The 27,082-nt window shown below is 35.5% G+C and overlaps 1 protein-coding gene across 7 annotated transcripts in view; it reads right to left on the bottom strand.

The window, feature by feature from the left end:
* Positions 1-7,634: 7,634 nt before the first annotated feature.
* Positions 7,635-27,082, bottom strand: part of KMT5B (lysine methyltransferase 5B) — a 31,608-nt gene continuing 12,160 nt past the window's right edge. For 4 of the 7 annotated variants that reach the window (XM_058156591.1, XM_058156606.1, XM_058156614.1 and 1 more), the window contains exons 2-10: positions 26,042-26,277; positions 23,568-23,715; positions 17,702-17,867; positions 16,444-16,553; positions 15,749-15,915; positions 15,446-15,465; positions 15,206-15,342; positions 12,923-13,119; positions 7,635-10,278 (exon numbers count right to left, since the gene is read on the bottom strand). In XM_058156591.1, coding sequence (XP_058012574.1) covers positions 8,807-10,278; positions 12,923-13,119; positions 15,206-15,342; positions 15,446-15,465; positions 15,749-15,915; positions 16,444-16,553; positions 17,702-17,867; positions 23,568-23,715; positions 26,042-26,201 — 2,577 coding nt within the window. In that variant the 5' untranslated portion in view covers positions 26,202-26,277 and the 3' untranslated portion in view covers positions 7,635-8,806. The other 3 variants (XM_058156624.1, XM_058156632.1, XM_058156641.1) reach the window with 3 other exon arrangements.

The following is a 27,082-nucleotide window of genomic DNA, read 5'->3' as shown; positions in this document are numbered from 1 at the left end:
AAATCACAGAATTGTAATGTAAATCCTTATTGCTAGGGTTCAGCTATCACTTTTTTGGAACATATTTTGGGAACAAATTTTTGGTTTGCATCAGACCAATATCCATTATAAATAAAAACTCTGTTTAGTTCCTTCTCGTTGTTTTAATTAAGGAAACAATTTTGGGGACCTTCAGTTGGGAGGGCACCCTAAGAAGGTTGGGAAAGTTAGTATGAAAATATCTGGAAAATGAATATTATTACAGTGTATTAAATGGTCTCCACGATGTAAAAAAGATGTTGAGACTCTAGAAAGAATGCAGAGAAGAGCAACAAAGATGATTAGAGGACTGGAGGCTAAAACATATGAAGAACGGTTGCAGGAACTGGGTATGTCTAGTTTAATAAAAAGAAGGACTAGGGGAGACATGATAGCTGTGTTCCAATATCTCAGGGGTTGCCACAAAGAAGAGGGAGTCAGGCTGTTCTCCAAAGCACCTGAGGGTAGAACAAGAAGCAATGGGTGGAAACTGATCAAAGAAAGAAGCAACTTAGAACTAAGGAGAAATTTCCTGACAGTTAGAACAATTAATAAGTGGAACGACTTGCCTGCAGAAGTTGTGAATGCTCCAACACTGGAAATTTTTAAAATGTTGGATAACCATCTGACTGAGATGGTGTAGGGTTCCTGCCTAGGCAGGGGGTTGGACTAGAAGGCCTCCAAGGTCCCTTCCAACTCTGTTGTTATGTTATGTTAAATATTCAAAGCAGCCTTCAGGTGATTCATAATAAAATAAAATCACGACATGAACATGAAATGATTAAAAAAAAACAAAATTACAAAGAAATAATCTTACTATGATGATTTGTTCTTTTGAAATTTGACAAATAATAAGCAGGTGGAAGGTGATAAGAGGAAAGAGAACTAAAGTTGGGTCATGGTACCAGGAATAAGGAAATTCATCCTTGAACAACTTTACTTGGGGGAAAATTCTTCCCACCCTTGCTGCAGTTTGTCCTCTTATATAAAATTTACATATACCTTATCTATACAGATTAAATTTTCCATAGTTGTATAATAATTATATCATAGTAATATTGCATTATTTATATATTTAATCTAAGGAACCAGGCTAGGAATGGAGCATCATGAAGATGATACAGGTAGTCCTCGATTTATAAGTCACTTAGTGACCATTCAGTGTTACAATGGCACTGAAAAAAGTGACTTCTGATTTTTTCACACAACTGTTGCATCATCCCCATGGTCACATGATCAAAATTCGGACGCTTGATAATTGACTCATATTTATGACAGTTGCAGTGTTCCCGGGGTCACATGATCACCTTTTTGCGACTTCTGCCAAGCAAAGTCAATGGGGAAGCCAGATTCACTTAACTGTGTTACTAACTTCACAACTGCAGTGATTCACTTAACAACTGTGGCAAGAAAGGTCATAAAATGGTTACTTAACAAATGTTTCACTTAGCAATGGAAATTTTGGGCTCAATTGTGGTTGTACGTTGAGGACTACCTGTATATCTATGGTTGCTTAGTCAACATCTTTCTGGCACATAATAAAAAAACTTTAATAAGGAAAACATGGAGAAGAAAGACTTCAGCTTCATTCTGTATGATACAAATGCTTCTGTCTGCGATCCCGTTACGAACTGGTAGTAAAGCTAAGTAGAACCCACCCCTGGGTGGATCCATGTATATGTAAGGTGCCATTCATCTCTTGTCTCTGTTATATCTTGTCTGAGCTTTCATTGTTTATTCTTACTCAGCCAATTTTAGACATTGGCAGTAGTAGCTGGTAACGCCAAGTAACTTACAGCTGCCCTTTCCTGAGTTCCATCTCACATTTCTCCTACCTGCTCCATTGCATTTCCCCTCTTAGGAAACCTTTATACTGTTGTGTTAGTTAAATGGATCAGCTTTGAAGCAATCTGGCTGATGGAAACAAACTTGGTTGCTTTAATTTATGCCAATGGCTGAGAATGCTGGCAGTAGTGGTCTAAAACATCTGGAGATACCAACATGCTCAAATGCCTTGTTTACTCACATTTGGTTCCTCTGGCAACACGATGCTGGAAGAATCATGGACAAGAGACTCATTCAAAATGAATACTTAACAGAAATGAAGTGAAATTATTTCACAACTGGTATGCAGAATTCAGGTAATGTAGAATGACATACTCTCAAACTACTAGAAGTAGGATCTGAGTCCTGTGATTCTTCTTGTCTCTTTTATTTTCCTCAGATTAATTCCCCATTCACATTTCCTCTGAAATCCCGCCCCAAGAAAAAGATGCTTTCCTATTTATAAACGGCTACAAGTTTAAGCACCTGATGTGTTGTGGGGATCCAGGGTAGAGGAGGGAGATCATTCATACCTGAAAAGCCATCATTTTCTCACTCAGATCTGTTTTTCATGCAAATACAATTGTTCTAGAAAGTGGGATACAAATGTTTAAAAATATCCTTCAAATCCATTTCAAAGTCTAAGATATTTCATGTAAAAATAAAGAATCATTTTTCATTTGCAGCATGCTTCTACTGGTTGTGACCTGTAGATATTTTCAGGAGAAGTTAGATTATCTCTTCCCATCCAATCAAATCTGAACTTTGCCAGGTTCTACAGAGTCAGAAATTAAGCACAGATAACCTGGCTTTTTAATCAATCAATAAAAAAAAAGGTCAGCTCTAAGCACCATTGAGAAATAGGTTACAGCTGTAGAGTATTAGCACCATCTACAGGGGATTAAAACCAATACATTATCAATTTCTTAATCCTATTTTTATTTCATATTTATTTCACTATTGCGAATGTAATCTGAATATGGCGTTCTCTGACACAGACGTATTATGAACATCATGGTACCCTTGGGTGTAAGAGCACTACCTTGCATTTCCATTTAGCTTGACTTACTAGAAGTTAGTTAAAAACAGAAGACAACATCAACGGCTTGGGCTGATTTTTGTAAAATAAATCCAAAGTGTTAGCTGCTGGATATACGGGGCAAATTTCTCCACTCCTTGAGCAAATCACATTCTTAGCTTTTTAAAGTGCTTTTTTAAAAAAAATCTCATTCCCACAGGTTATTTCAACAAACATTATTACTGGAATGTCAGATATTATCTAATATTTATCCATACATTGCTGTTTGTGCATATTAATACTTGCTATCTGCAATTCATTATTGTTTATAAATCTTTGCGACAAATCATTGATTTCTGGGAGAATCTTTGAGAAATTTAGCAAAAGGATTGGGGGTGGCCTGTGGCCAATGGTCCTTGTGCATCTATTTCACAGAAATGTAGTTTTTCCAGTGTTTTCACTGTGTAATTCATGTGATTAATGTTGCCTCTACATCCTTTTAAAAAGGTTTACAACTGTTATTTTTAATTCTGAAATAATGAAAGCATTATAATTTCAATGATTTGTGAGATTTAGTGTAGATTTATTTTTTCTAGAAAGCTTTTCAGTGGTATCCAAAAAATACTTTAGGGTCAAATGATCAAGCCACAAACATCCTACAGGACTTTTGATATGGTTGGCAAATGATTTATTTTTTCAGTTTTATAATCCCTAATAGTACGCTCTTAATATTAATGCTGTTATAATTATGTATGCCACAAGTTTATGAGGGAATTCAAAGCATAGATTTAGTTGTGGCACTTAATGAAGTTTGCTTTTATCCAATAGATAAATATCTTTTAATTGATTTAGTCACAATTTTCCACCTGACATTTTCATATCTAAAGCTTCAGGAGAACAGCATAGTAATCTTCTGTAATGGTATGTAGGAAAGATCTTAGAGGAGACAGAAGGAAAGCTGCAAACTGGCAATTCGCATATAAAAGAGATAGCCCACAGAAAGGAGGATGTAGGAAAGATTTCAGAAGGGACACCACTCCCTCGTAGTTTTAGTGACAGTAAAAGAAAAGGGAAGGGAGAATTACTTGATTGTTATGTAACCTTACAATAAAGATATAGAATTAGCACTTGGGGTTTGTTTCTCTGGTCTGGATTACCTTGCAAAGCTAACATCTTCATCATCTCCTACATGTAGTCCTTCATTTATTTAGGGCACACATAATCCACAAAACCTCCAGGCTAAACTTATCACATCCTTGAACTCATTCTTTGTAGGATTTGGGTTTCAACCCACCTCACCAGTATCTTAATTACCATGACTATAACTCAGGGTAGATCTCAACCTTTACCTTTTCATGATAAAGATCCCAGGTCAGGATGAAATTCTTGAGACCTTGATGGATCAATCATCTGACCAACTGGCTGATTGGGTTCACATACTGGTAGGATACACAGAACACACCACATAAATAATAATAACAATAATAACAACATACTTTGAAGTTCTACCAAAAGGATTCCAAGAAAATGAACCCTGAACACATAAACAAAATTGCTATATAAATGCTTCAATATTATTTAAGTAGCTCAAATTGTGAACTCCAAATGTATTATTACATAGCACTAATTCTAAAAATAGCATCAAAGCATAACTATTTTTGTAACTTTTAGACCACTAATGTGCCATATCAATATGCTTACATAGCCCAGACAGCTACAATTTTCTTAACGGAGTAGTTAATTACGAGTTTTGTTGTTGTCTATAGCTCTCAGATTTCCTCCTGATCTCATTCAAGTACTAACCAAGTCTAGTCTTTCAACCTTACATGCAAGAGCAAGTGATTCTATACAAGCTTAGAGATTCTTGCATTTAATAAGTCTTCATTTGTCACAATTGATTTGGGCTACTCACATTATACACTGAAATTCAAGCCATATTAGAAAAAAACCAATGTTCTGGAATTTCCAAAATTCAAAATTTTGGACAAAAGTCCAACATTTTTGAGGGTTTTTTTTGTGCTATTGTTACACAGCTGTTCTGTTCCAGATTTAAAAAAAAAAAAGATTTATGGGAAACAAAAGAAAATTAGAGTATATAAAGTATGTCTTCTTTTTGGCTCATGTCACGGATCGGACTCCAAATAAAAAATACTATTTACTCCTAGGTAGCTTTTAACTGGCATTCAGGATATTTCAGATTGATAAGAAAGAAGATTATTATTTTACCAAGAATACATTTGACTGGATTATTTTCACAACATTCTGTATGCAGTATGCCATAAACAATGAGCCAATAATACATTTCAGTAACAAATACATACTTCACATTAATTTAAAAGAAAAAGGAATGTTCACAAAGATAAACATAATCATATAGTGTAGATAATCATATAGTGCATTAAACAGGTCAGGTTTTTCCCCATACCCAACTCAATATTTAAGTAAATTAAATTCTGAAACAACCCCCCCCCCCAATTTGTTCTACATATTTCAAATCAGTTCAGGCATGGAACAATGATATTTATATTCACTTTTGCTGAATATAAATATATCTTTTATATCTTGGATATAATTCAGAGCTTCCCACAAAAGCTGAAGGGAAATATTTCACCATTTTCACCATGAATATTTAAGGTAGTTATCATAATATCCTTGGGTTAAATAGCGTAAATTGTAGGAAAGATGGGGGGGAAATGCCAGAAAATTTCAGTTCAACATTCCTGACTTTACTGTAACTTGAGTGAAATCTGAACTAACAGAATGATACAAATTTTGAGGGATTGTTTGATGTAGTGTTTTAGGCACCAGGTTAGAAAGCAGCAGATGGCAAGTTCTAGTCCTGCCTTAGATATCCAGCTAATTGGGGGACCTTGAGTAAACTGGTAACTCCCTCTCAGTCCTAGGAAGGATGCAAGGGCAAACCTAAAAATCTTGCCAAAACTGCGGTGACTTGAACAAGCAGTCATCAGGGATTAAGAAACAAAACACAAGCTTGTATAAAAACTGTAGCAATTTAGGGCTAGATGTGTCACTATCATGTGAGAAAATTTCAATGTTCAGGACAAATCTCAGAGCTTGCTACTATGAATTGTTAGGTTTTGCATAAAATGAATGCTGTTGTAGCTTCGCTAGCATCAGGTTTGCATCATACTAATTCTAGAATAACTTTTTCTCTTAACAGTAGGTAGCAAAAATTTCTACTTTAACAGGTTATGAGCATGTATTTTTAAGTAGTACAAACTGACTATTTTTTTAGGAAAAAAATGGTCATTTGTCTTGATGTTTGTACAGGTCGTCCTGTGTTAATGATGGCGGTATACAAATTTAATAAATAAATAAATAAAATAGAGATCGGAATTTACATTGCTAAGCAAAGTAGTTGTAAAGCAGGGTGTCATGTGAAGATGTCATGTGAATGTGCAACTTAGTGATGGCACTTGCTATTAAGTAAATCCTGCACTATTGTTAACAATGACATCATGAGGTCACCATTTACAACCTCCTGCTGGCTTGCACATTGATTTCACTTGTGGGATGCTGGCAGTGAAGGTTGCAAAGGGTGTGGGATGTGCCTGTGGGATGTTGTGACACTGTAATTGCCCGACAGGCGCAGAGCTGTCCTTGGGCAAGGACCACCGATAGTACCATGAGAGAGTAGGGTGCTCTCAGATGGAATTTCTCTAGAGATAAACTACTTCAATAGCTCTGCCAACATAACTGGAACAGATTCTTCTAGATGTGCACTTATATCCTGGTCTCCAAAATCACTCTCCCATCTGCTGCCAAGCAAACAGGCTGATCCTTAATGCAACCAGAGCAATGTATAAAGTACAGTAATGCAATTCTTGAACCACAGCAGTACAGTGTTTGGCAACGTTACTCAGCTAGTTGTCCTCCAGACGGGGAGTACAGGCTAGACATCCTGGGGATTGTATGCTCATCTTAACGGTAAGACAGCACATTGTAGAAGGTTATATCACACCATATATCACAGCATACACGTTACTGTAGGTTCTTCTTGGCAGCACAAGCACAATTATGGTGTAGTTACAAAGTGTTACGGTTAACAAAAAGATTTACTCACAATTTAAAAACTGTTTTTACTATACCCAAATTCCACCCCAAACAATGTATGAATGTATTTATTGTTTGCAAAATTAATAATCCTTTTGCTTTGCTTTGCTTTTTTGCCCGTGTTAGATTTTTTTTTTTTCTGGCAAGTTGGTAGGTCTATTGGTAGGTCTAAAAAGTACTGGTAATAATGAGAATTACAATTGTAGAGGAAAAGCGGTACAACTGGAAGAGAAGGTAACTATTCTCAGAAACTCAGCAATTGCATGTGGTTACAGAAGGCTTAACAGGAATAATTTTCCATTGCACAAGAACTTCCCTATTCAACAGAGCCCAATTTGTGTTACTTGTGTCACTTCCAAATTGATAAGATCTGAAAATTTGTTTATAAACATATATCCAGTAAGTCAAGTGGTTTGGAAAATTAGAAAGAGGGAGATGAATGTTTTATGGAATTTGGTATTCTACCTGATTCTGTGCAAAATTCTACACACAGAACGACAATGACAAATAGCCCTGATTACATGCCTATTAAAAATAACCAAGTTAAGATCAAATACATTGTTAATATTATAGCTTTGATTATGTTACTTTTCATTCTAGCTCTAAAAAACAGAAAGTTCTTTAAAAAACCCTATACAAATAGTTAAAATCTCAGGATATGAGCTAAACAAGCCCAAGAACAAAAAAAAAAGTCCACTGGTCAGAGCTTAAAACTATGTTTATAATTTCCTATTTATTGGCATTAATGTATTTCTAAACTTAAAAACCCTTCTGGTAAGTTATCAATTTTTATGACAAAATTTTGCACAACACACAAATATTTACAACATATACATTTTCTTTTTCAGTCTTTTTACACGGGATCTCAAAAGACAAACATTTTATAGATTACCACAGAACAAAAGCTGTGACTTAGGCTTTTCTTTTAAATTTCATAAAACTATCATAAGTTAAAGTGAATAGGTTTCTTTAAATTCCTCGTAGCATTTTTTTTACAAGTGCAACAGAAAACTATGAGGATCCAATTAGAATGGCTGCAATTAATTGGATAAATGTTGCCTGTTGTAATCACATTGTTTCACAGCAAGTTCTTGAAAAAATAAGCACCAATCATTCTTGCAAAGAACAATTTTATCTAAAAGTATTGAAAAAGTGTTAAATACAAGGTGTTTTAATTTACATAACAAGAAATAAATACACCATCCAAACTTGTATTCTGCATACTGCTACTCTTGTACATATAATGTACTAAAAGTCAGCAAACTGTCAACACCTTTTTTTAAGAAATCAATTTGACTTCAAACCAACGGTTTGCTACTATAACAAAGGCCACAAACAGTACGTCTGGGGACAGCATACAGTGTTAAAACTGACAAACTTCAGAGGGGGAAACATCTAGCAATAAAACGGAAAAGCTGTATTTCATTGCTGGTGATATTAACATACTAGGAAACCTTAATAGGCCGCTACTATGATTTCTTTTAGATTATTTAGTCAGATGTAAGAGCAAAATAATGCTCTTGACAGATTAAAAATTGTTTAGCCACATTATTGTGATTTAATTATCCTTCATGGAAAAATCTGATGGCATTTCTGTAATTACGCTTGAGCCTTTATTTTACAATAGAGCATTTTTCTCTAACTCAGAATTGCACATAAGAAGGCTATTAAAAAGTACAATAAAAATCTGCACAACTTGACTTAAGGAGTCAATATGCTGTACACTTTCTACAATATTATGTTGATATAAGTGAACAAACAATAAAGAAGTGCTTCCACTAACATTTTGAGAAAGTTCATCAGTTGAAGAATAATTGTCTGGAATTTTGTTTTTTTTAAAAAATGGACATCTTCAGTTTAAGACCTGTAAGCTTATGCATTGAGCCTTAAAGACTGATCTTCTCTTCTCCTGGAAGAAATGTCAATGTCTATTGAATCCTTTCCAACTATAAGCCTTAAACGCTTAGCTGGAGGCAAAGGAATAAAATCATCCTCAAAATCATCCTCATATTCATCCTCCTCCTCCTCCTCTTCTGCAGATGAAGAATCATCAATAGTTTCTTCTTCATATTGACTATAATCGTTCACTTCCATCCGTGACTCTAGTAGTGAAAGAGGATCACTGCAACACACTCCATTCTCATGAAGGTCATCCGAGTATGTTCCCCTATTTTCTTCTTCTCGTTTTAGCTGTATTTTTAATTTTGTTGAACTACTACTTGATCCTGAGTTAAACCCATTATTAAGCTTTGCTACATATAAATTATTATCTTTCTCATGGTCTTTACTTAATTTGATGCTTATTTTTGAAGAATTCATTCCATCATTTTCTTCCTCATTAGTCTTGCTGTTGCTATCATGCCGCCTTCGCAGAGTAAGTTTGGGAATCCCAGAGCTGTTTTCAAGAATGAGTTGTGCATCATACCTTGTGATTCGCCTTTTCTTTTTACTTTTTGCAGTTCTAAAGCGCTCTTTGACTTTGAAAGTGTCAGAAGTTACAATGGAACAACCACCGGATGCAGGAATACAGTCTTGATACCCGATGGCTGTATCCATTACACTGTTTATCTCTCCTAGGTCAGAACGTGAACTGATCAAATCTGGCAATTCATCTTTGCCAGTCAAAGTATGCGCACAATCCGTTTCCTCCATTTTTGCTAATGGCTTCACCAGTCTCCCTTGTCGAGATTTCTTTTTGGCCACAACTCTTTCACTCTTCTGACATCTCCCCTCCGCCTTCTGTGTTGCCATAAGAGATTGCTCACTCTCCAGAATCACATGAGACTGCTGGTCCAAGCTATTGGCTCGCATGCCTGTCAAACTGTCTTTATAGCTGTTTAGCATATTTGGTTCAAGCTTTAAGTCAGAGGTCTCTTTCAGATTCGTTCGTGTTCTCATTGACCTCCGTGTTATGTATGTACAGGGTGATATTTCCCCAGGTTCATGAGCACCTTTCACTGGATTTAATTTATATTCTCGTGCTGCATGCCTTGTTAAGCAGCCACTAGACACTGCAACTTTCACTGGTCCCTCTGTTTCTTTTTCCTTCTTAATGGGCAAATTTTTATACAGAACTATTTTGGGTTCTTTAAGAACCAAATTTCCCATTTCGAGTTTCCTAGATGCATTTTTGTGTTCTGGCCTTTTGCACTGATTTCGCAACTTTATCTTTGAAAGTAAAGGCTTTGCAGGCTTTTTCAGTCTCTTTGGTACCCTGGAATTATTTAAATGAGTTAGTCTGGATGAGGTAGAATTTGATGAAGTTGGAATTCTTGAAATAGACTGCCTTCTTAATGTCCTGTTCTTGCTGTTCTTTTTTACACCAATTGAAGATTTGCGGGTAGCTGTAGGATTAAACAAAATAAATGTTTAAAAAGTTCATCCTGCCTACGTAATGGTATCAAAATGTGCAGAAATAATGTTTTTGCTTACTGCAGGGCTACATCCTACATAGAAAATAAAGGGTGCCATTAATAATGAGTTTAAAAGCTATAATAAATTTAACAAGGAAAAACTTCTGTATTTATTCACTAATCTAAATAACTTTTGTAATTTGTGCACTTAAAATAATGTACTGAATATTAATACCCTGTACATACTATACCAACACTGCACCAATATATGCAGTTAACTAACTTTTAATGGGGCAATTTTCCACAAATATATGGCCTTCAGAACTCCCATTTTACCATGATGAAATCAGAATTATGCCTATTGGACTTTATGAATGTGATATTAGAAAAGAAATATGGGAAATTAATATTGTATGGTAACTGCTGCAAAATTATTGTATGCCAAAATTGGAAAAGTAATGAGATACCTACAGTGGAAGAACAGATTATAAAATTAACTGAACTTGCAAAAATGGCAAAGGTGACCAGTCTAATTAGGGAAAAAATGACAGACTTTTTTTAAAAAAAGATTAAGATAATAATTGCTTGATAGAAAGAAGGATAGAAGGCATCAAAGTAAGTTTTTTCATTCCCTTCTTTTTCATCTTTCTTTCTTTGTATGTTTTTATTGTATGAAAAAACTGTAGTAAAATATGTATATTTTTAAACCTCATTATTATAGAAGTGAATGGAAAGTCACTTATTTAATGCTTGACACATTTTGGTTTCTTTTCATATTTTTAATATAATATTATCAGCATAATGTTGTTTAAAAATGTAAAAATGCTTGGAATATCAAGTATATTGTATATCAATAAATTGGAAATTACCACTAAACGAAGAAATCATCGATTTATCAAGAACAAAAGCAGCAAAAACCATTGAATGTTAAAAAGAAAGTATGACTCCAGAGTTACCACACGAGATTAATGAAATGGCTCATTTTATGTTTATAAACTTGCACTCTTATCAATGTAATAGAACGACCAATCAATATTACCCAATTTGAATATTTAACAATATCTTTAAAACCTGGATAAGTTTCTTTATTTGGAAGCAAAGAAGAAGTATGGCTGGAGTTAGATACAGGTTCAAACTGTTCTGTGGTGATCTGGACAGCAAAGTGCAGTTATTTCTATCTTAGTAAGCCTGCAGAATGTCAGCCACTACCTAGGGTATCCTGAACCCTTTAGAATAGGGGTCTTCAACCTTGGCAACTTTAAGACTTGTGAACTTCAGCTCCCAGAGCTTTGCTGGCTGGAGAATTCTGGGAGTTGAAGTCCAGAAGTCTTAATGTTGCCAAGGTTGGAGACCCCTGCCTTAGATTATTTAATGTCTATATGAAACTATTAGAAGATGTTATTAGTCAACTCAGAGTGAAGTACACTCAATATGCTGATGATACTCAGTGGTACAGCTCTGTTCTGGGCACAAAGAGATGCAGTGGAAGTTCTGATGTTTGACAAAGTGGGGAAAAAGAGACTGAGATTTAGTGCAACCAAGATGGATAACTGTTAATTTAAATACTTGATTCCAAGACTGAAGCAAAGCTGATATTGATGGAGTGGTACTCGAAACCTCAATGACCCTTACTTATTCCTTATTATATGGTTAATTTATTATAATTTGCTGTGAATGAGCTGCCCCTGATCACCTGTAAACTTAGTTGGTCCAGAATTTAGTGTTTACTAGGAAGCCATGATCTTACACATTACACCTTTTTGCCAGTGTTGTTTCCAAGTGCAATTTAAAGTGTTGGTCAATTTGTTTCAGGACTTAAGTATCTAAGAGGCAGTATTTCCATTTCTGTCCAATCCAGACAGCCAGGGAGCACTTGTTAAGTGTTTCTATATACCAAGTGAAGTAGTCTCTGAAGCAGCTCACTTCCTATGGAACAATTTCCTCTGAGGAAAGCATTGCTTCTAGTCTTATGGCTTTCTGAAAACTGATTCTTCCAGAAAGCCTCAAGAATTGTGGAGCCACTAATACCTAGATCGATCATTATATTAATAGAATTTGTAATTTATGATTGTATATTTTAATAATGCATTTTCTATTATTGTTACTTTTACTATTTTTAGTATCCCTAACACTAAATACTGGATTGATGATGTTCGTCCATCATGTTCAAAGAGGACCTTGACATCTAACAGATTGTGGGCTGTCCATGATGTGTCTGCAGGTGGCTGGTAAGGCCTATACGGGCACGAAATGTTCTGCCACATGTCAGGCAGACATGTGTGGGCACCACTGTTGCAGTATTTGCAGCTCTGGCTTAAGACAGAGGTAAGTAGCACAAATAATAAATGTTTTTGTTCTTTTCTCCTGTTCACTTTTGTGACTTTTGTTCCTTTTGTATTCTTTACACTAAAAGGATATTAAATATACAAAAAAATGGAAAAAGTACAACCACTAGTTATTTCATTAGATTCTAAGTTACTGATTAACTCCAGAACACTCTATTCCAAATATCCTTTGCCACCATAAAGCTTACAATGGTTATTTCCTCTTTAGAAGATTTGTGAAGACTCTACCTCAATCTCGTTAAGAATGCTTATATAAAATACATTTCAAAGTATTATTGACACTTGCTTACTTGCATTAGCTTTTTCCTGAGTGGTATCTGCATCAGTGTTAGAGCTGACAGATTGACTGTCAGAATTTTTACTGCTATCACCCAACTTTTTAAGCCTGTTTAAACGTTTATCTGTTTCTCTGAGTCCATATTTGCTATTGATCACAGGAGTAGGTGCAGGCAGTCCCACTCTTGATTTAAAAGCACCAGTTCCACGTCTAAAAAAAAGAGTAACACATATTAATTATAATACATATAACATTAATAAAATGAAAGCTAATTAAATGGTATGAATTCGGGGTCTGTATTGGTATTTTAAAGAAAAATTATCATTTGTTTAGTTAAATTCTGTTGTTATAATTTAAGGGGAGTTAATTAAAAAAATGAAAAGATATTCCTTTAACATTAAAAATGCATATATCAAATGAAGTATGCTTCCTCAATTTAATGGACTATATTTCATTAATAATAACATAAAATTAGAACCCAACTTTTCCCTAAATATGATGACAGTACACTATTAGTTAGAAGAATCAACATGTGTTCTGTAGAAAATATTTTTGTATTATTTCTTCAGGATACGGAGGATATGATCTGAAGATGTCTTTTACTGAATACATACTTAATAAAAAGGTATAGGATAAAGTAATTTTGGTGAAGCTGAATAACTATGAATCAGATAACCTAGATAACTGCCTGGCAACTTTAAGCTTAAAATAGAAATGAAAGTGATAAATTAGATTGATATGAAGTTTAAAATTAAAAGTATATTTAAATGCTCATGTATTTCTTTAGATGTCAGACAATATTTATTCACACAGAAAAAGAAGAATTTGGGGTAGTTACATTTTGGTAAATCATCTAATCTTAAAATATTTTATCTGCATGCCAGAAATAACTACTGTATTTTTCAGACTATAAGACGCACAGGTGTATAAGATGCACCAAGATTTCAAAGAGGTAAGTAAGGAAAAAAAAAAGTTTTTGCCCTCCCTGGCCCTCAGGTGCACTCTACAGGCCTCCCAAACACTCTGCGCGCCCCGTTTTTCGCAAAAACAGGGGCATTTTTGCCCTCCCCAGCCCCAGGAACACTCTGTAGGCTTCCTAAACCCTCTGCGCACCCCATTTTTCATAAAAATGGGTGAAAAACGTTTGGGAGGCTTGCAGAGTGCTCCTGGGGAGGGCAAAAACACCCGTTTTTGTGAAAATCAGACGAAAAACAGGTCTGTGTTTTGCAAAAATGGAACGAGTGGGCGGGGCTTTGGGAGGCCAAAAATGGCTGTATTTGGTGTGTAAGATGCACCAACATTTCCACCCTCTTGGGGGTGGGGAGAAGGTGCGGCTTATACTCCGAAAAATATAGTAAGTGCAAAATTGAACAAAATGAAAAATAAATAAATAAAGCATTTCTAATCCTTTCCATTTTTAAATATCCTCAAGCAAGAAAAAGTAAAGAGGTGTAAGGTATTATGTGTACAAAGTGTTAGATGCATGAAACAAGATGGCTTTGGATGGTCCATACCTGCACCAAAATACGCACCGTTTGGATATTAAAAAATCAGGAGTCTAGTAGTTTTTTCAATTAACTGATTTTACTAAATGGCAGGATTTAAACTGTGATAAGGTGAGGGTGAGGGAAGGGAGAGTAAGACAAACTGGTTATGTAGATGTAAATTATATGTGAGGCAGATTATCATATCAATTAACCATCGCAATGAGTTAAAAACCTATTGTGTTTCTTGAGACTTTTCCTAGATTGTCTAAAAACTTTTGATGTGAGTTAAGCAGTCTCTTGTTTAAAGCTTAAAGCTTAAAGCTTTCTTTCTTTCAGCATATTATACATTACAGGCGGTCTTCACTTAATGACCATCCTGCTTAGTGACCATCTGAAATTAAAATGGTGCTGGAAAAGTAAATTTACAATTGGTTCTTGCATCTACAACCATTGCAGAATCAATGAGAGAACACTTAAACTCTTAATCTTTCCAATGTTCTTCCCTTTGTTGTTTAACACTTCTAAGGAAGTGCTAGGAGAAGTTAATCACCAATTTGATGTGAGATTTAAAATTTTATTCCAATTTGCCTTTGGTTTGGACTGATTCTGTATGACCTTTATAGTTAGACCTATTCTTTCACATTTTTAATGGCTTTTCTTACATTTTTATTGAACTTTGATGTAAGCTTTCAGACTTAATGGAATTGGGTACTCGATAAATGCACCAAATAATATCAATCAATACTACTAACTATAGGAGGAGGTGCTACATGTTGCCTTAAGATTACAAACTGTACATTCCATTTCACCTTTCACATGTGTAGCATTCACAAAATTCATTGTTTTCTCCAAAAAAGCCGTCTCCATAATAGCAAGAAATTTCCTCCCCAGGTTCAATATCTCGCAAAGCTTTCACGCATGCTGTATCCCGGCCAGTTGAAACAAACTGTAGAGGATGAACAATTAAAATTTATTTTAAATTTTTAAAAAGTTATTTTTAATGTAATTTCATTTTTAAAATCTGATTATGTAAAACATTGCACACCTACCTTACAGTTGGGTCTGCAATCTGAAAAAGGTCCAAAAGATAAAATCAATTAACTGTTGATAAGACCTGAAACATGAATAATTACAGATACCTAAAGTAAGGTTTTATACAAGTTTTATAATCTATTGCACAACTTAACTGAAACAGGCATAATAGCAAAATTTGAAATAATTAATAAATAATTCTAACTCCATTTCAAATAGGATTATTATTTTAGATCATTCTGATTAAATTAGGGTATAAATAAAAATACATTAAGAAGGACTTGCAAATTCAACTTATTTTTTTAAAAATGCCTGCTTACCATGATTAATGAAAGCAGCTGGACCAAGCCACAACTGAGCACAGTTTTTCCGTGTTGAATACATGACACTGAAATCATTTTCTCCATGTCTGAGCAGCATATTCTCTTCTAGTTCAGAGAGTTCGGCAATACAACCTACTAATAACTCTATCTTGTCATTTCGTTTCCTAGTAAACAAAGAAATAAATTACTTTGTATAAATTTATTTCCATAATTCAAAAGTTTAATTAAGGATAAATTCTGTCCGCCCCAACCAGACCTTTTTTGGTAGAATGTTGGCTTTCTTACTGAAATGTTTTTTAAAAACTCCAATTGCTAGTAGTAATTAGGTCTTGAATTTGCTAAATTCAATAGTAATTCAGGTTGCAGAGGTTATACAAGTGGTTCAACAGATTTTATTTACTTGTTTGTTCAATTTAATTTTGGCACTGCCCAAGTTCTAAGGTGGGTGAATATCTGACAATCAATCTAGGAGGAAATCCTTTCAACTGAAAGAAAATGTTAAAGCAGCAGCAAACTGGGAAAAGCAAAAATAATGAAAAACAGATAAAAGCTCAGAAGGGCATTTTAAAAAGGCCTCCCTGACACCAAAAAGGTTGTTTTTATTTTATTTATCACATTTTAAACTATCTCTCTCTCACAATTTTATCACTTCAAAAATCTGGCTTAGCAACAATTATTTTTCCAATACTTACCACTCTTTTGTTGCAACTATTTTGGCTCCATTTTGCTCTGATGAATATCGATTGCATGGCAATATTTCAAATCCACTGTCAGTTGCAAACATTCGTAAATAAATAAATACCTGCAGCAGGAAAAAAATTATTAAAAAAAAATCTGCTATGTGCTATGTGCTGCCAAATTGCACTGAATCGATGCTACACTTGCAATGAGGCTAACACCTCACTGATATGCTTCACAGAACCTCAGAGTAAATATAAATTAGTATGTATTTTATATAACATACAGTATCAAATTTGAGCTTTCAAAATCACTTTTATGTGAAAAAGGGGAGGGAAAAAATAATTATATCTTACACAGACTTCCAGCCACATGAATTATCATGTTGTGTATTAAATCACATCACCAGGAGTTCCAGCATTCTCCAGCCAGGGAAGAAAGTTAGTTTTTGAATGTATTACTTTCCAATTCTCAAATGTCTGACAATTATCTGAGACACAGCACTATCAAGGTATTCAACAGTATTTAAGGCTTTAGAGTACTGAACTAAGAATTCCTTTTAAAATAACACACCTTTTTCCAAAAGACAGACTTTCAATGTATGAAGCCCTAATTTCCTCAATGTGTAATATTCTGCAAAGATGAGATGTAAATTATATTTTTTAAAAAACAATAAAAATAGGACGCTAATTTTTTTAGCTATTTAATATTTAAATTTTGCATCTCTTGATAAAACCATTAAGCATATATCCCTCAGGAAGGGTTTCTGGCTTATTCCTTATATTTAGTCTTCAAACTTATATTTATTCACTTCCTATATACCACTCACTAAGGAAAGCTGTATTCTAAAGCATCGGTTTAAAGTCATTTCAATAAATGTTCATAGGGGACATAATTCCAATTATTTCTTTATCATGATTAAGTAATTTATATTTGCACAAACTTTTCACAAGACACAGCATTTCACTATAAAGAGCAAGCAATTTCCTTCATTTGATTCCAGCTGCCTCTGATAACATCCTGTTTTTTCCTTTTCTTTGAAGCTTTCTACTATCTCAGTCCTTTCCCTTTTTCTGCTGTTAATTTTCATCCAGCTAGTTAATTTTTAAAAATCTTACATAGTATTTATTAAATTATCAAATCTGTATATCATCCAACTCCAAGTGACTCTGGGCATTTGCTAAAGATAGAAACAGACATTTTTTTTTTCTACCAGTTTAACATCCACAATATCCTACAAACTGAACTTGGATTAAGTATAAATACACCTACATGTTCTTTGAACAACCTTTCCTGCATTTTGTTCTTGTTAAGAAAATAGTGCCGGGCCCAGTCACCTGACGTCAAGGACTTGAAGGCTTTTTCCAAGTGCTCATCTTTTTTAAAACGCTCAATCACCTCCTTCAGTTCCTCTTGTCTTCCTTTGATTGGTCGAAACCTCAGGCAAAAAAAGGAAAAAAACCCAAGATAGAACTTCAATCAGGTTGCACTTTATATATTCAGAGAAACTAAATTACAATAGGACCAAAAGTAGAAATGAATATTGTTGCAATAGGTTTTACACAAATGATTAAAAGAGGAATAATTATAGTTACTGGAGTAGGAGAAACTTTTAATAATGACAAGGAAATATCAATAGCCCTGTAAAAAACATGAGGTAAGTCACATCTGAAATACAGAACAGTTTTTGTTATCTCAGTGATGACGTATCTGCTATTTCATTTGCATGAGAGAAATACTAATCAAATAAAGCTTTTAAAAAACACATATAAGGTTTGTTTTACATAGGTAGTGTTAACCTTCAAGGTAGTTCAAACAAGAAGCACAATCCATGAATTACTAACACTGCATTTAATGTAACAGTTTCTTACAAGCCTGAAAGCACTTCTCCCCTCCTTTACTTTTACTTTCCACAAAACTAGAGAGGGTTTCTTCCAAGACGCTTGTTTTCCTTCTATGGGTGGAGGTACCTTTTGCATGACGGTTGGTAGGCTGAGGCTCCTGTCTCCAAGATCCTTCCTACAGCCAATTACATGCAATAAATAATGAAGATTTTCCTCAAATGACAGATTCCTCTCTTTTGATACGTTGAGCATCGTTTTCTCCCATATGTTCCTATTTACATGTTCCAGTTATGTGAGAATTATTTATCTCCTGATTTCATTAATGCAGTTAATCCCAAGACTCGGTCTTCTATATTGCACTCACTTTATGCAATGCTGTAGCAAGATGTGTTGAACTCTGAATTTTACAGTTAGGTGGTATGTTAAAAATGTCTAAGGAATTTAGTCAAAACTTTAATTTGGATATTTTTAGTTCTTTTCAATATTCTTATGCACTGCTTATTAACTTTATTTTCTTTGCTTCATGAGCTCTTTTTCATAGGAATAGGTAGGATACAAGCTTTCAGAGAAAATCTGATATAGAGGTGATTCTTGGTTTACTATCACAATTGCGACTAGAATTTCCATTTCTAAGCAAGATGGTTGTTAAATAAGTCACACCCAGTTTTACAGTTTTTTGCCATGGTTAAGTGAATCACTGAAGTTGTTAAGTGACTTGTGTGGTTGTTAAGTGAATGTGGGTTTCCTCCTTGGTTATGCTTTTTGGAAGCTGGCAGGGAAGGTCACAAATTGTGATCATATGTTCCCAATATACTGTAACTATCATCAATACATCAATACATGACTTTCTCAAGCACCCAAATTTGTCCATGTGACCATGGGAATCATTCCAATGGTTAAGTACGAGGACCAATTGCCACTATAATTTCAGAAGAAATGACTATGTCAAGGACTATCTGTATTAATGAGGTAAAACAATATAATTTTGATCTTTTAGCAACAGTATCATTTTTTCTAGATTCTGAATGCTGAAATTATATTCTTATTACACAATTTAATGAACAACACAGAGAATATTTTGATATAATTTTAATTAAGAAACCTGTATTTTTCTTGCGATGGTGTGGGCTAATTATCCTTTTTTTTTTTTTTGCATTGGCCTCTGTAAATATGGCTTCGCTCATTTATTTATTAAATTTGTATGTTGCCCATTTTGCTGTCACATGATTCAGGTAGCTTACATGATAAAACAATATAAAAGATTAAAACAGTAAAACAATAAATATAACATTAAACAATTATTTGAAGCTATTGTACAAATATTACTCAGCAATGCAGGACTAAGGCATATTTTGCTTTGCTTTTCAATTATCTGTAGAAGGAGATGGTGAATGAATGGTCATACAGGTGGTGCTTGCTTAATGGCTGCTCATTCAGTGACTGTTTGAACTTATGATAATGTTGAACAAGTGCTACTTACGACTGGTCCTTGAAGTTTCAGCTGTCACAACATACCCATGGTCGCAACTGAGATCTGGGGGTTTGGGCCCACCTCTCAATTATGTTGTGGCATTCTACAGTCAGATGAACACTATTTGCAACTTTCCAGTAAGTGAAGTCAATGGGAAAGAAAACGATGATGAAATGAAGTTCTGGTGATGATAATCAGGAGTGCCAGCGTTGCTGTTGCTACGCAATCATGTGATATCAGGCCTTACAACCATGTTGCTTAGTGATGGAAATTCCAATCCCAATTGCCATAGTTAATTGAGGATTACCTGCAATTTAGGCCAGAAAGTTGGGCTAAGTGCCTGTTTGTCATTTTAGCAAAGTTACATCAGTGCTGAAGCAAGAACTCCTGTTGCCAAATCAGAAATTCAGAAAAAGCCAAATGGGGGAGGCTAGCAATTTGCTTGTCCTGTATTGTTCAATCAACTTCATTTTGTGTTCCTTGAGAAGGAGATACCAGTATTAAGACAAATTCAGACCACCGCATGTTCTTTTGATATAGTTTTCCTCTTGGTTGATACTGACTGGATCAGTTGAGGGAGATCTAGTCAATTATCAACATCACCACAACCAATACTCTTCCCATGGATGGGAGGCGATACCTAATTTGAAGAAGGCAGTGCTCTGTATGCTCTTTAATGAAGTATCATTAGATACGCTTGTTCTGATAGCTATAGTTGTCAAATTTGCACTGTTGGCACAAGTGGTTGAGAGAGTGTTGACTGAACAATTCTGAACTCTCATGGATGGAGAATAGGATTTAGATCATTTTCAACTGATTAGAGAACAGATCATAGCCTGGGAAAAGCACATCTGTTAATTACTTCAGGCCAAGTATCATGACACTTAAACGTATCTGTTATGACAATCTTTTTTAATTTTCAGCTTCAGATAACCTCTAAAATTTGTTGGTAATCGAAGTATAAGAATATCAAAATGTCATTTTAATAAGACATGGATAGTGCTCGACATGTCAAATGAGACAAGAATTTTCATTTCTAAGCAAGGCAGTTGTTAAGTGAGTTGTGCTCGATTTTATGACTTTTGCCATATCTGTTAAGTGAATCACACAATTGTTAAGTGAATCACTATTAAGTGAATTTGGCTTTTCCCACTGACTTTGCTTTCAAAAGCTGGTGGAGAAAGTCATGTATACTTTGTAAATATATGCCGGCTGACAAGAAGCCAAATTCGTTCGCGTGATTATGCTGGAACAATCATAGTGTGAGGACCAGTTGTAAGTCACTTTCCTCAGTGCTGGTGAAACTTTGAACTCTGATATCCTTGATCCTTAGCTAAATGAATGGCTGTGAACTGAGGACCACCTGTACCAAAAAAGTAGGCAGTAGAGCTTGTATCAGTTCAAACTGAGAAGGCCCAATAAACAACTGAATAATCCTGAATCCCATATTGCCTTCCTCATACATCCCAGTATATTAAATATATTAAGTTATATACCAAACCTGTAGAATACTGCTATGTAAAGAACTATAGATTTAGCAAGCATTGAGGATAGCGAAGAAGAACATTGTTCAATGTTGGAAAGACAGTTACTCAGATTTACAATTTGGGATTACAAATACATGTTTCCTTCTATTTGTCAGTTGGTTTTTTTATTGATGTAATAGAATTGATACATATTGTCTTGTGTAATCTAGGTTTAATGACCTGTTTAAAAATGAGAGAGGCTTAATTATATTTCTTGTATGTAAAGTATGTTTCTTGTATCTTGTATGTAAAAGCTCTATTATGGTGGATGACCTCTGGTGAACGACCTCTGGAGGGCCAGGGATAGGGGTTGTTCCTCTGCCCTGGTCCTATTAGATCTCTCAGTGGCTTTTGATACCATCGACCATGGTATCTTGCTGCACTGGTTGGAGAGTTTGGGAGTGGGAGGCACCGTTTATCGGTGGTTCTCCTCCTATCTCTCTGACCGGTCGCAGACGGTGTTGACAGGGGGGCAGAGATCAACCGCGAGGCGCCTTACTTGTGGGGTGCCTCTCCTGTTCAACATCTATATGAAACCGCTGGGTGAGGTCATCAGTGGCTTTGGGGTGAGTTACCATCTGTACGCTGATGACACGCAGCTGTACTTTTCCACCCCGGGCCACCCCAACGAAGCTGTCGAAGTGCTGTCCCGATGCTTGGAAGCCGTACGGGTCTGGATGGGGAGAAACAGACTCAACAGACTCAAGCTCAATCCCTCCAAGATGGAGTGGCTGTAGATGCCGGCACCCCGGTACAGTAAGCTGCAACCACAGCTGACTGTTGGGGGCGAGTCATTGGCCCCAATGGAAAGGGTGCGCAACTTGGGTGTCCTCCTGGATGGACGGCTGTCGTTTGAAGATCATTTGGCGGCCGTCTCCAGGAGGGCTTTTTACCAAGTACGCTTGGTCCGCCAGTTGCGCCCCTTCCTTGACCGGGATGCCTTATGCATGGTCACTCACGCTCTTGTCACTTCTCGTTTGGATTATTGCAATGCTCTCTACATGGGGCTGCCCTTGAAGTGCACCCGGGGGCTTCAGCTAGTTCAGAATGCAGCTGCGCGGGTAATAGAGGGAGCCACACGTTGCTCCCATGTAACACCACTCCTGCGCAGTCTGCACTGGCTTCCTGTGGTCTTTCGGATGCGCTTTAAGATCTTGGTTACCACCTTTAAAGCACTCCATGGCTTAGGGCCCGGGTACTTACGGGACCGGCTGCTGTTACCTTATGCCTCCCACCGACCCGTACGCTCACACAGAGAGGGTCTTCTCAGGGTGCCGTCCACCAAGCAATGTCGGCTGGCGGCCCCCAGGGGAAGGGCCTTCTCTGTCGGAGCTCCTACTCTTTGGAACGAACTTCCCCCTGGTTTACGCCAATTGCCTGACCTTCGGACCTTTCGCCGTGAGCTGAAAACGCATTTATTTATTCAAGCGGGACTGGCTTAAAAGTTTACTAAATTTTAATTGGGGCTATTTATGAATTTTAGGGTTTTAAATTGATTGTTTTAATTTTCGGCCATTTATGTAATATGCTTGGTTTTAAGTTTCTGTTTTAATTTGTATATTGTGTGGTTTTATAATTTGGCTGTACACCGCCCTGAGTCCTTCGGGAGAAGGGCGGTATAAAAATCTAATAAAATAAATAAATAATAAATAAATAATAAAATATGGAGTCTAAGGAATAGTAGTAATACTAGGAATAGAAGAAAACTTAAAAGAATGTGACTTCTAATAAGACAGGATTCTTTCAAAAACACAACTGGTAAATCTATCATCTTCTCTGTATTAGTTGTTTTAAATAATTTGCCTACTTATATAATAAAATAAAGCAGCCATTACACAATGCTAATTAAAATACTTTCATGTTATTGTAATTCATTCATTAACTATTATGTACTGGTCTATATAGTATCCAATCTCATTTTTTGGGGCATTGTAACACACATAAAATGGAGTAATAAAAAAATCCTTAAAAAGCAAAACAAATAACTTCAGGAAAACCCAATGAAGATTACTTGGTTGCCAGGATAGTCCAGAAAATAGGAAGAAGGAAACAAATCTAGTATCTTGAAATATTTGATGCAGGTTGCCTTTCACAAATACAGCTTGAGGGCTTATGAAGAACATCTTAATGAACACAAAAAATAAATCTGAATTAAAGCAGTCAAATTTTCCTTAATTAAATACCTAATTCCCAGTGCTCTGGTTTTTTTTTTTTTTTGCACTTTAAATTTGTCAGATCCACATAGATTTAACTAAAACAAATAAGGCTTTATGTTTGCTCAATAATAAAACAATTACCTAGTGTTCATTTTATGTGTTTGAAAGCCTAAATATGGATCAAGAACCAAACTAGTTGCTAGGTCATCATTCTCACATAGCTCCTTGGCAGACATTCCAGAAGAAGGCACGTAGCGACTTTGGCCCTCAAATCCCGAACCACCACTACCTGCATAAATCAAAACAGATGATTAGCTGATACTGAACACTGAATTGTATCGATCTTTCTCCTTGTATAGGGAACAAGAAAAAAAGCAGGAATCTTGAGAATAATGCAGAAGCTTATCCCAAGTATGTGTTGGTCTGGTGGTGGGTACAATGCTTTATTTATGCAGAAGATCCATTTTCACCAGGATATTTGTGACGACAAAAGTTACTGAATGACGGAACAGATTTTCAAGTAAGGCCCCATAGGAAATGTTCAGGGAATGAACAATGCATATATCATAGAGACAAAAGATGATTAATTGTCATCTTTTGTATGAATTAATGAGAGTACTTTACAATGTAGGTCGTACGGCATCTCAGATGAATTATTTTCATTAGAAAAAAAAGTAATTTAGCTTATTTATACCATATTTTATCTGACAGTGGTCTGAACTTGTATATTTTTACTTTTGTGAAATACTAACACTGCTTCCTAGCAAATCCTCTCTATTCTGATATTCACAGGTCTTTCATTTTATCCCTCAAACATTAAATAAAAATAACCACTCTCTGATTTTAAATTTTTATCACATATAGACAACCAGCATTTTTAGTGCAGCCTGCAGGTATTCCTTAAAATTAGGTGTAATGGTACAAAGTGATTGATTTGCAGTTGGTCCATTCAGAAACCATATAATAAAGGAGTCATGATTTCATATAAAATATAAAAGAAAAATGATGCAAGCCCAATCTGCCAATGAATAATTTGTTATTCAGTTTTAACATGTTGACATTTAGAGTAAAACAAATCCTTTTCATTGCATGCTTGATTTCAAGATAAAACCATATTCTATGTCCAAAAACCTAAAGCAAATCCAAGTCTTCTATCCTACTCAGAAGTTCTCCAGTTACAAAAGGAAAGGAGAAGTGATTGTTATAAGTAGAAAGTTATGTACCTCTGCTGGATTATTAAATTAGTACTGACTTCAGTAGTGCAATTTTGGTCTTGGCCTAGTTGTATAATGACATATGAAGTATGATGTGACAGCAAGAATATCTTACTTGGAGTTGCTCTGAAAAATGAAGCCATATAAGCCATGTGAATCTTTATGACCATTAAAAATAGTAAAGCATGTAAACTTGTTTCCCCATGTGAAACAGATTATAATAAATAAATGGCAACATTTAAACCAACCAAAACCCAGAAGAAATTACCCTCATATGTTCAGCAATGGAAACTCAAATTAAGCTTGCCTTTAAATCTTCAGGTTGTTTCTTTTAAACTAATGTTCTATCACTTTAACTCAGATCCAGTATCTACATGAAAATGAAATTACTGTATTTTTTGGAGTATAAGATGCACTTTTCCCCCCCTAAAAGGGGGTGAAAATTTGGGTGCATTTTATACACTGAATGTAGCCCTGCCCACCCACTGGCCTCACCCTTTGGCCTCTGCCTCCCAGCAATTTACCCCAGCAAATTACCTCCCAGCAATTTACCAATAGCAAGCAGCAAGAAGAAACAGCCCATTTCAGCTTCAGCACAAGCTAATTAGCACAAGTTGATTGTTCATTGCATTGTCCTCCCACTCTCAGCTGTTTCAGGCTGCAGGGATTGCCACTGGCTATTGCTGCACTGGCCTCTGCTGCTTGCTGCAAGGAGGTAAATTACTGGGAGCAATTTTTTTTTCTTGTGCTAGTCAAGCTATGCTGAAAACGAAAATGAAAGTAAAGCAGGCTGTTTGCTGTAAGGAGGCAAAATTGCTGGGAGGCAGAGGCAGAGGCAGATTTCTTTTTTTTTTTCCTCACCAAAAATGGTAGGTGCATCTTATAGTCCGGGGTGTCTTATAGTCCACAGCGTCTTATACTCCAAAAAGTACGGTAATTAAACTTTTTAAACACATTCGTGTGCCTCAAATTAGATAAACTTTCTCACAAAATGAAAAATGCTATTTTTCATTACGTAAACAATTATGAGTAGGTCTTTAAAACTGCTTCTGTAAACATACACTCCCCTGAATATTGTGACTGTAGATTGTGTTCTAGTGATATTTTCTGGGACAAATTATAAATACGTGGAAAACTGAATTCTTTACCGCTGCAAATTATGCATTAGCAACATTTTTTAACATTGAAAGGAAGACTATAAGGCTCACACTTAAGCTTTCATTGGGACTTCAATTTATTTAAAAAGTATAAATTATTTGTGCACATTACTGTGTCATCATATATAAATGAGAAAATTTGTAAATAAATACAAGTAAGAAAATATTCTTGGCAAATACAGCCTTTATAAAATTAACAAATATGGTAATTTGAGAACATCCTAGCACATTAACATATACATACATCTGCTGGACCGTCTCTCAACTCCATTTTTGCCAGTCTTTGGATTTTCCTTTCCAGAATGCTGTAATTTGGACTGATTTTGATGGTGATCATTAGATAACCTGCTTCCATTTCTCCGGCCATTCACCACCATGTTCTTGGATTCTCCCAACCACTTCATTCCCACAGACAATTTGCCCCCGTTGCATTTAGTCCTTCTTCCAAAGGCTTTTGGAAATTAATGGTAGTCCAGTTTCCTAACAGAAAAAGAATGGACAAACATAAACAAACTGTTTATTTTTATATAAAAATAATACATAGTTTTAATCATATTTTGTATAGGTAGTTCTCAATTTACGAACATTAGTTTAGTGATTGTTCAAAGTTACAATGGCACTGAAAAAAGCTATTTGTGACTGATTTTCAAACTGTTGCAGCATCCCCATAATCCTACATTTGGATCATGTGATCAAAATTCAGGCAACTAGCATCTATTTATAACAGCTGCACTCTCCCAGGGTCATGTGATCACCATTTGTAACCTTCCCAACTGGCTTTTAATGAGCACAGTCAAGGGGGAAGTCAGATTCATTTAATGACCTCATGCTACAACCATATATTTTCTGACCCATTTGATTGATACATTAATCTGATGGGATTAAATCAGTCATTCAGGAGACTTTTTTTTAAATTTGCATTTATATCCCACCCTTCTCCGAAGACTCAGGGCGGCTTACACTATGTTAGCAATAGTCTTCATCCATTTGTATATTATATACAAAGTTAACTTATTGCCACCAACAATCTGGGTCCTCATTTTACCTACCTTATAAAGGATGGAAGGCTGAGTCAACCTTGGGCCTGGTGGGACTAGAACCTGCAGTAATTGCAAGCAGCTGTGTTAATAACAGACTGTCTTACCAGTCTGAGCCACAGAGGCCCTGAAGTTACTCATCCAATGAGATCAATAGGCAAAGCAATTTAACCAGATAAATGGAGTACCAATTAAAAGATAGACCATAGAAACAAAACCTCTAGTTGTCACCTGAAATTTAAGCCACT

Source organism: Ahaetulla prasina, chromosome 1, assembly GCF_028640845.1.
Source record: "Ahaetulla prasina isolate Xishuangbanna chromosome 1, ASM2864084v1, whole genome shotgun sequence".
NCBI lineage: Eukaryota > Metazoa > Chordata > Lepidosauria > Squamata > Colubridae > Ahaetulla > Ahaetulla prasina.
The sequence above is the reverse complement of the archived record's forward strand: the minus strand, read 5'-3'. Positions and strand labels throughout refer to the sequence as shown.